General features: G+C 40.8%; 1 protein-coding gene across 1 annotated transcript; it reads left to right on the forward strand.

The window, feature by feature from the left end:
- Positions 1-6,033: 6,033 nt before the first annotated feature.
- txnipa (thioredoxin interacting protein a) lies at positions 6,034-8,971 on the forward strand. Its single transcript, XM_034891428.1, has 6 exons — positions 6,034-6,399; positions 6,986-7,061; positions 7,193-7,340; positions 7,577-7,936; positions 8,037-8,339; positions 8,449-8,971. Exons 1-6 carry the CDS (start codon positions 6,144-6,146, stop codon positions 8,494-8,496), a joined length of 1,191 nt encoding a protein of 396 aa, XP_034747319.1. The 5' UTR covers positions 6,034-6,143; the 3' UTR covers positions 8,497-8,971.
- Positions 8,972-9,465: the final 494 nt, after the last annotated feature.

Consider the following 9,465-nt stretch of genomic DNA (forward strand, 5'->3'; position numbering starts at 1 on the left):
ATCATTTACACATGTCTGTCAGACAAAGAAAATTAATCATGGCCCGTTGTAAACATAGTCCAGCAGGTATTCGCAAACCGTTATGCTGCTTGGTCTTAATTTCTTACACACTCCTCCAATGAATCCTCATTGTTTCATGTTTCCCTGCAGCAAAGGATGGCCTTGTTCTCCCAGGCTTCAGCAGGGATTAATCGACAAAGGTGAGTTGATCTGAAAGTAGTTAAGGGAGATTAGGCGAGTGTTCAGCAGTGAAAGCTGAGGTCTATCCTGACAGACTTAACTGTTGGACCGCGTTGTTGGTAAAGCCTGAGGAAATTTGTGGTTTTGCTTTACCTACATGTTCACTACCATCACCCTTGTGGGAGGTTACTGCATAACATTTTAGGAAAAAAATCAAATGACAACCAGAGGTGAATCAGGAATCTGTTCCTCTTAGAACAAATTTTCCACTTTCTATGAGAAACTTTACTATTCTGTACATTGCAAAACCGTGGCACATTTATTTTGTATACATGAATATCACACATTGACAATGTTAAATTATTGTAGGTATCTGACCAATTGCATAAATATGAATGTTTCAGAATCTACAATCTTGGGAAAGGGGTATCAGCAGCCTTTCAGTGTAAGTAGTATGTAAATGTGCTTTCAGTGTTTGGGTTTGGTCATATACCAAGGCTTTCAGGACTTTCCATTCCTGACTTGCTGTGGAATTGACCAGAAAACAAAAACTATCCCACGGGCTTCTGCAGCATCCTGCTCAGAAGACCTGTTGGGAACATTCATCCTTTTTCTGTCACTTATGTGATGCTGTTCGAACTTCTTTTTTTCTTTTGTAAAACTAGAGTGGAAGTCATTAATTTGACTGACTGTAGCACCTTGGACACGTGGACTGTACCTAGTAACAGCTGAATGATTTATTCTGTATTTTCAGATTGATGCCGGGTCATCGTTGAGGAGCTGGAAGCACTGTCAGCACTTTCATCTGCTGTCACTTGCTGTTGGAGTAAAATGGAACTGCTTTGCAAATGACAGAACTTCGTAAATGCAGCAGTGTTTAACGGCATCAGATTTAGCCTTTTCCCCTTGTCTACTGTTATAAATGACTCATAAAATATCAGTTCAAGATCTCTAAACTCTCTCTTGTCTTGTATTTTCTCCTAAACCTATGAACAAAATTTGCCTGAATGACCTTTCATTTATTCAGCTGCAGCTTTTAGCCAAAGCGGCAAAGTGTTTGACCACATGGCATACACCTGCCTCACGTCCTCAAATCTTAATGTAGTTTGGCATTTTATGAAGCAGTTAAGAATCTGGGAACTAGCATCCTATCTAGACCCAAATACTGCTGAGTTGGCCCTTGTGAAGCAATTGTTAGTAAACTTGGCATTTTAACATGGTGTCCATAATGACTGTCCAACTTGTACAGGACTGAACAAGCTGGTCAAATTAAAATTACTGTATTGGGAAAAGTCAGTTGAAGAAGAGAGCTTATTTAATGGGTTTTATGATATGAAACATGTAGGCCTGCTGTCTGTTTGGTCTCTTCTTTAGGAGGGTGTTGGACTGTAGCAGCAGTCTCGTCCACCGGGGAGCAGTATAGTTACACTAGCAGAATGATGGCCCTGTAAGGAGGGGTTTCGTGGCTAGTCTTTTATTTCACCTCTGGTTTCTTTAGTTTTGCTTCTTCATCTAGTTTTGCACCGCTATGTATTTTTGTCTGAAGTGAATTTGTTTTACATCTGTCGTTTGACTTTTAAAGTTTTTGGGTGGAAGGTTCTCGATGTGTTTTTAAAAGTAGGTGAAAGTTCACTAAAGGGAACAATGTGATCTCATCAAATCCAAAACCGCTTCAATGTCAAGACCACAGCAACAACACAGCTCACATGACACGCCGCTGTGAACCTAGGATTTAAATGTCACATTTCATAACGTGTCTTTATCCTTTTATTGGCTCAAAAATGTGTGTGTGTATGTATATGTAGGTTCAAAAACCTACATGAAGTCTTATGAACATTTTTTTGTGTTATTGGTGTGTGATCAGTCAGCCACAAAGGGACTGATGTTCATATTGTCTGGACCAAGAACTTTCTCTGGAATGCATGAGGCTACATGTTGGAACATTGCTTAATTGCAACAACAGTTCTTCTAAAACAACCTAAAAATAGATTGCATGTTGTGTTGTGTTTGCAAAAGTGCTGCCATCCCTCAATCCTCATATCAAGGCTGTTCAAAATAACAAATCCTTATCTATAGAATGCATTCCAAAACAAAAGCCCTTCAGTAAATACTTCTCTAGCAAAACTTTAAATGTTCAGCTTACAAATGCAAATTGTAGACACGTGAAGCTCCTCAGCTTAAATTATTGCTTCTGCGGTTTTTTTACCTTTTATAGACATTCTGACAAACACACAGTCACAAAAGGACAACACAGATACAAACGCACATAAACACTAGGGCTGCAACAATACACAAATTCTGTTTAACCTAAACTTCAAAAATCACATGCCTTCTCAACCGTTACCAAATTTTACTTTCTATGAAAAACAGTTGTGCTCAGTGAGGGGATTTGAGGGGGGAAATAAACTGTTTCCAGAACTTCTGACTTTTGACAAGATTGTAAGATGGTGTACTTAACCCTTGTGTTGTCTTCCAATCAAATTTGAAAGTCAACACTTTTGTTGATGCTTTTTAGCAATATTTATTTTTAATTTGTCTTACGTTTTTGTCCCTTTTTTCAACACTTTTTTTGACGTTTTCAACACTACGTATAAACAGTAACTTATTAACTTTAGTTTTACAATTATTTTTGGAATTTATGGTCAATAAACCTTATTTTTAGGAAATTATACCTAAAGTTTGAGTTATAAAAGCAGAAATTAGGAATTATTTAGACTAAAATTAAAGGAATGTATCTTGATGGATAATCACAGACTGGAATATGTCCAGTGTTTTTAACAATACTATTTCAAAACCACTTTTTTTAAATGCTATAAAATTGAATAAGACACCTCAAAATTCATGAAACTGTGTACATGCCAAAGAGCATTGTGTGGAAATAATCAGGTTATTTTGGGTAGTTAAAAAGGACATTGATATAGGAAGACGGGTTACTTTGACCGTTCACCTTAAAGTACAATAATCAGTGCCTGATTCAAACTGATAGTGAGTGCCCAAGTTCTATTGCCCACTGCCAAGTTGAGTCAGACATCACAATACCCAGGTCCTCCTCCTTATATGTCCCACAGATGGGAAAGCAGTAATTTCAATGTTCTTATATAGTATAGATATCATATGTAGATATCATCAGGGTCCATATTCAATGACTTATCTATCCAATCACCCTGTAGTGGGTTCAGGAATTGAGTGAAATGTGTGTCCCTGAGAAATTGGACTGAGGGTTACAGAACTGTCTGTTCTCAGTGGAATGAAATAAGGACACCATATTTAAAAAAGAGCAGAGGGATTGACAGGATGTTAGAGGGGATCCTGAACTGCGACTAAATCCTTTGTGGTGGTGGGCGGATCGATCCAAATATTGATAATATCGATACCAACGTTGGTACTGATATTGATCAATACCATTGTAATGAGATGGATACTTTAATTTTAGTTTCCCTTCTAGTATGCAATGCTGCAGTTTCACCAAAGCGGCGACCTGGCTGCCGGTGTCTTTCTACTGTCACAGCGCGGAGCAGGCACACTTTGCTCTTCCTCCTGGGATTTGATGTTGTACCGTCATGTGACTCAGCGGCGCCAGGCAAGGAAGCAAGCAAGTGTTGTTTGTAAAAAGGCTGTAAAATTCAGTGGTAACACAACACATTTATACAAGCATATAAACATTCTGTGCTGGGTTTTAACTTATTAATTATCCAAAGAAACAATCACAAAAACACTAAAAGGTCATCAAAAAGCAGTCGGATTTTGCAACTTGATGATGGATCCACCGTAATTATAAAACATATGTCGGTATCAGCAATACTGTCTTTATCCACTATACACTCACATGATAAAAAAGACATCTGTAAATGAGTGGATACTTTTTTTGAGCGTCACAACCCCTCACTATCAGAATTTGATCCATTTGGTTGTAAATCTAGAAGTGTTGCACAATTTTAATCATTTAATTCTGATTTAAATGGGTGCTTAGCAGTTTTGGTCCTTTCTCTGCTGTTTTCTCGCTTTTTGATGCTTGCCCCCCCACACCTACACCTTCAGAATAAATATGGTCAGTCTGTCACTTCCTTTTTCTCTGTTCTTCCAAAAATGTTTGCCTAGCTTTCCGCTTCTTTTTTTGCTGGCTCAGCCATGACAATAGTGTGTGTCACTGCCCAATGTGAGTTGAGTGCAGATTTGAGTTGTGCATGTTTCATTTTGCACCAACTAGCTTACAATATGCTAATGAGAGACTTCTGTAATGTTAATACAGTAAAAATTGACCTACTTAACCAAGTTGTTTCACTGCTGGCTACAAGTTTAGCATCAAACACAACAAACGCTGTCAGTTGAATGGCGTTTTGAGCTAACGTTAGCAATCAATCAATCATAGATAGCTAAAATCTTTTTGAAAGGATTTCCATCTTCTGTTTTTGTTTGTAATGAGAAAGGTTTATTATTTAATGGATTTCACAACTTTCAGTATGACATGTTATGCCGTAAACCGTTTAAATCTGAGCATGCACGACTCAAATGCGCACTAGACTAATCTGTGAGAGACGGTGTAAAAAACTCTATTGCTACCTTGTTAGCCCGTTTCTGAATGGGCTTTCATGTGCAGTCCATGTTCATGCACCACTGAGCAACTATTGTAGGAATGAACAGGGCTCTGCCTCAAACTGTAGTCAGGTCTTATTATACATCCATGTCATCTGAGTGAACTCAATATGATGAGGCTGACGGTCTGATACAGTCAAACGCTCCACATAGTCAGAAGGCCTAAGTGGAGCTTAAGTTAAGATTGTTTCAACAACTGCTGATTCCAAGGTCCTAGGTATCAACTGTCAAGCTTGATGCTTTTATAATTTCACCAGCTCATCAGTTGATGTTGAAGATCGACATGCCCAAATGAAAATGTTGACAGTGTATGATTTCCAGGAACAATTCACTTTTATTTATGATGCCAAATCACAACAGAATTTAGGCCTATCTCAGGACACTTTCCTAATAGAGTGGGTCTAGACCATACTCAGAGACCCAACAGCAATTTAGTATGAACATCCTTTTGTAATTAATACTAAATCAAATGTATTCTGGAAATTTCCCACAAAATGTATCTTAGTAATGTTGCATATACTGTTATTGTAATGCACTGTGCCCTATAAACAAAGCTGCGTTGCCTAATGCACTTTGGCTGCATATGAACAAAATTCCTAAGGAGATAAGGTTGGCTAAAATGATATCTGTCAGACAGAGTTGGTTAATAGTCAGTCAATGACTTTAATGCACATTTACACAAATAATCTGTAAAATGTGTGTTGCCCTTTGCGTCTTTTGTGCTACTAATAGTCTAAAACATCAACGCCTTAAAAACATTACCCATCGCTCCACTGTCGAATCTCTAATAAGGGCATTCAAATCCCCTAAATAAAATATCGATATACTCATTATAACAGTATATTATTCATACTAAAAACATTACTACATTTCCAAGTAGCCAACAACAACGATGTTTTTAGTACCATATTTCCAGCCCAACCTTGGTGATACTATCGGGGATTTCAGGATCAGTGTGTGTGAGATAACGAAATACTTCCACTTGCATGGCTCATCCCGACTAGCCGTTCTCTAGATGTGTTTACTACAAATGTTCTGTAGTCCGCCTTCAACTTCCTGTGTACACATCTGCTGAGCATGCTCTACATTACCCCAACCACGCGGTGTCCACGCGTCGGTTTTGGGCGCCCATTGGCTAGAGCTGACACAAACAAAGATAGTCCACCAATAGGAGCAGTGTGCACGCGCTGAGCCATGCTGTTGACTCAGGCTGCTCATGTCTCGCTGGAGTCTCCTTCCATAAAACCAGCCGTGCTCTTTCTGTTTACAGCAGAGTGAAGTGAAACTCGAAACTCAAACGACGTATCGCTTCTCAGCGGCTGAAAAGCACCAGTTCATATATCGCTGTTGGATATCCTAAATAAGCAGTCATGGTGGCCATGGCAAAGAGAGTGAAAACCTTTCAAATAATCTTTTCGGACCCCAGCAAGACATTTTACTGCGGCGGGGACAAGGTGTCTGGCCGGGTACAGGTGGAGGTGAACGAAGTGACCCGTGTGTCCGTGGTTAAGCTTCTGGGTGTGGGCTGCGCCAAGGTGGAGTACGCAAAAGGCAAGCAGCGGTGCCGACAGGAGGCCGAGTACCTCAGATATGAAGAGGTACTGCTCCTGGACGACCAGCCCAAAGGTACGGTTAAACTATTTTCCATTACCTCGGATAAGCCAATCCAGCAGGAGAGAAAGTAAAAGAATAAAGATGTAACGTTATATAACAAAACAAACAAATGTAACAATAGAATAGAAATAAAAAGAAGAAAGAAGAAAAATATACAAGAACATGTGGGGGCTTAAGTGTAGGCTAAAGGTAAAGTGAAAGTGATTAACAACATCAGTCGTTAACCAAACTGATGATAATTGACTGTATAATGTATATACGTATCATTTGTCAGTGCAATATAAATGAATTGCTAGCCAAGCGTAACATTTACTGTTATGGTGTCATTTTTTCAGTAGTTTTAGCCTATTGCTCCCTGCTTTGTGTGTGAATCATTACCGTTGAGTGACTTTTTGTCAGTGTGCGCACCTTTATAAATGGAAGTCCCCTGGTTTCAGCTCGTCAGAACAAACTAGAGAGATTCTCCTGGAGTTGATGTTTCCCAACGTTAAATCAAACAGCTGTCAGGGTCATCCAGCCACAAAAGACCGTAGTCAAGCCCAGTCAAGACAACATGTTTAGCTATGTTTATTTATTTAAATTTTTTTAATCTTTCCAGACTCCGATGGATCAGTCATACTGAGGCCTGGCAACAAATATGAGTACATGTTTGGATTTGAGCTCCCCCAGCAAGGGTAAGGCAGTGTTTCTTACGTTAAGTACTAGTCCAATACATCAAATAATAGTCCATCCTCTGTGGATGTATGGCTCGAGTACTTTATAGAGTACTTTTGGCTTTAATTTTCTTTTACGCCTGTTCTCACAGGCAACTGGTGTCATCATACAAGGGGAAGTTTGGCTATGTCCAGTACTATGTGAAGGCCTTGATGGAAAGGCCACAGCAGCCCACCTTTGAGTGTAAGAAAGCCTTTGAAGTGGAGGAGCCCCTGGATGTCAACACCCCAGACCTGCTGGTGAGTTCACTGACTCTGAATATAAAGAAAGGATTATTTATTTTTGGGCTTTTTAATCAGCTTTTCAGCATCGACATATCCGCCTCAGCCATAATCAGACATAATAAAAAATGACAGCCCAAACATTGAGCTCTTTTGTGTCCTTTTTGTATGTAATTATGATTACGTAGCATAAATAGCATGACATTGACAGTGAGTCTCCTGATGAGTTAAGTTACCTTCCTGCATCTCCTCAGTCTCCCTCAGGTGGCATGAAGGAGAAGAAAGTCACCTGCATGTTCATCCCTGATGGCCAGGTGTCACTGAATGCAAAAATTGACCGCCGTGGCTTCTGTGAAGGCGAAGACATCTGCATCAATGCAAAGTTTGAGAACACCTGCTCTCGCATTGTGGTGCCCAAGGCCGCCATCATCGCTAAACACACTTACCAGGCCAACGGCCGCACCAAGGTATTCCGCCAGAAGTTGTCTTCGGTGCGCGGCAACCACATAATCTCCGGCATGTGTGACGCCTGGCAAGGAAAGACCATCAGGGTGCCAAAGATCAAACCCTCTATGCTGGGCTGCAACATAATCCGTGTGGAGTACGCTCTAATGGTAAGGCTTCAGTGGCTGCCTGTGGCCAGAAATTTTTGACTGTTACATTTTGAGTATTGAAAACCGGTGCTAATGTACATGTTCATGATCCTTCTGCCAGATTTACATCCACATCCCTGGTAGTGAGAAGCTGATACTGGAGCTGCCTCTGGTCATTGGTACCGCTGGTCTAGGCAGCCGCAGCAACAGTGTAAGCAGCCAGGAGGGTTCGGTCAGCAACTCCTCCCAGAGCTGGGTGTCCCTCAGGATGCCCTCTGAGCCTCCCAGCTACTGTGACCTCACCCGTGACTGCCGCCTGGACCAGCCCCTCACACCGCTCCTGGACGATGTTGACGGTGACAACAGCCCCATCTTTATGAACACTCCAGCCTTTCAGTTCCCGCCAACTTCAACATGCAGTGAGGTAGGTGTTTCACCTTGGTATTTCAAAATTGGGCATAGCCCTCTCTGTCAAACTGATAATAAATTACTTTTGCTGGCAGTCGATCTAATAAAACTATATTTCTTTCCAGGCTGAGGAGGATTACCATGGCAACGCTCGCATGCTGCCTGTCTGTTGAAATCCAGCAGGGATTCTACAACTGTGGTCCAGCTCTCAGGGACCATTCATCTTAAGCACTTGAAAAGGAGCAGAAGGTCCAAACTCCAGAGAAGATGTGTTGGATTCAGAAGTGTATCCAGGACTGTGGAAATGGACAAAAAGAGGCTTGCCTGCTCTGTCTGCTGCCTTCACCGCGCTTCATCACCTACGCTGATCTTGAGTCTTCCACCTGGTGCAGTTCAGGTCATAGACACAGAGGCTGTGGCGTTCTGTATTTCTGAATAAGCTGTCCCTTCCAGAGGCTCCAACCTTCAGGATCTCACTGTCCATTCACAGACACTTTATGACTTTGTTTTTGGGGCCAAAGCATTGTATGAGTCAGACCTCAGCCTGCTTTGAGATCTTGCTTTCTTGGGGTTTGTCTTTTCGCCATAATGCAGTGTTTCCCACGAAATTAGAGTATATTTGTGGTAGTGGGACAGAAAAATGTTGTGCGGGTTTGAAAAAAAGATTTTTTTTATGCATTCAGATTTTTTATTATTATTATTTTTTTTCTTCTCTCAAATGAGGGGTTTTTGATGAGCCAAGCTTTATTTACATGTAATCTGAAGAGAACGTCAGTCGTCTGGACCCTACAACCCACTGCTCTAAAGCCTGGCATCACCGCACAGTTCATATGGTAATTCTTCCATGAGTTCACCTGGAAGTCCCAATCACCAGATATGTAGAGTCTGTTTCTCTCTGTAGTGTTTTTTTATACATAGAACGGTGCTGGGTAAAGTTTGCGCCGCTGTAAAAAGCACTAATGTCAGCTATCTTATGGCATTTTTCTGCTATTCAACTCGCCACAACTCTACTTGCCTTTTTTGTTTTTTTTTTATTATAAAGAAACTCCATGATACCTGCTAACCGGAAGTTTTTCCACCTCCATCAAGGTTCCAAGCGAGCTGAGCTGATGCTTAAAGGTGACGTAAAAATGTTGATTGGT

Source organism: Etheostoma cragini, chromosome 14, assembly GCF_013103735.1.
Source record: "Etheostoma cragini isolate CJK2018 chromosome 14, CSU_Ecrag_1.0, whole genome shotgun sequence".
NCBI classification, from domain to species: Eukaryota; Metazoa; Chordata; class Actinopteri; order Perciformes; family Percidae; genus Etheostoma; species Etheostoma cragini.

What these genes read in the sequence shown, in the direction of transcription:
- txnipa (XM_034891428.1), top strand. Translation starts at nt 6,144, where the DNA reads ATGGTGGCCATGGCAAAGAGAGTGAAAACCTTTCAAATAATCTTTTCG. An exon ending in GTGTGGAGTACGCTCTAATG is followed by an intron (nt 7,937 to 8,036) that starts GTAAGGCTTCAG and finishes TCCTTCTGCCAG; the next exon opens with ATTTACATCCACATCCCTGG. An exon ending in CAACTTCAACATGCAGTGAG is followed by an intron (nt 8,340 to 8,448) that starts GTAGGTGTTTCA and finishes ATTTCTTTCCAG; the next exon opens with GCTGAGGAGGATTACCATGG.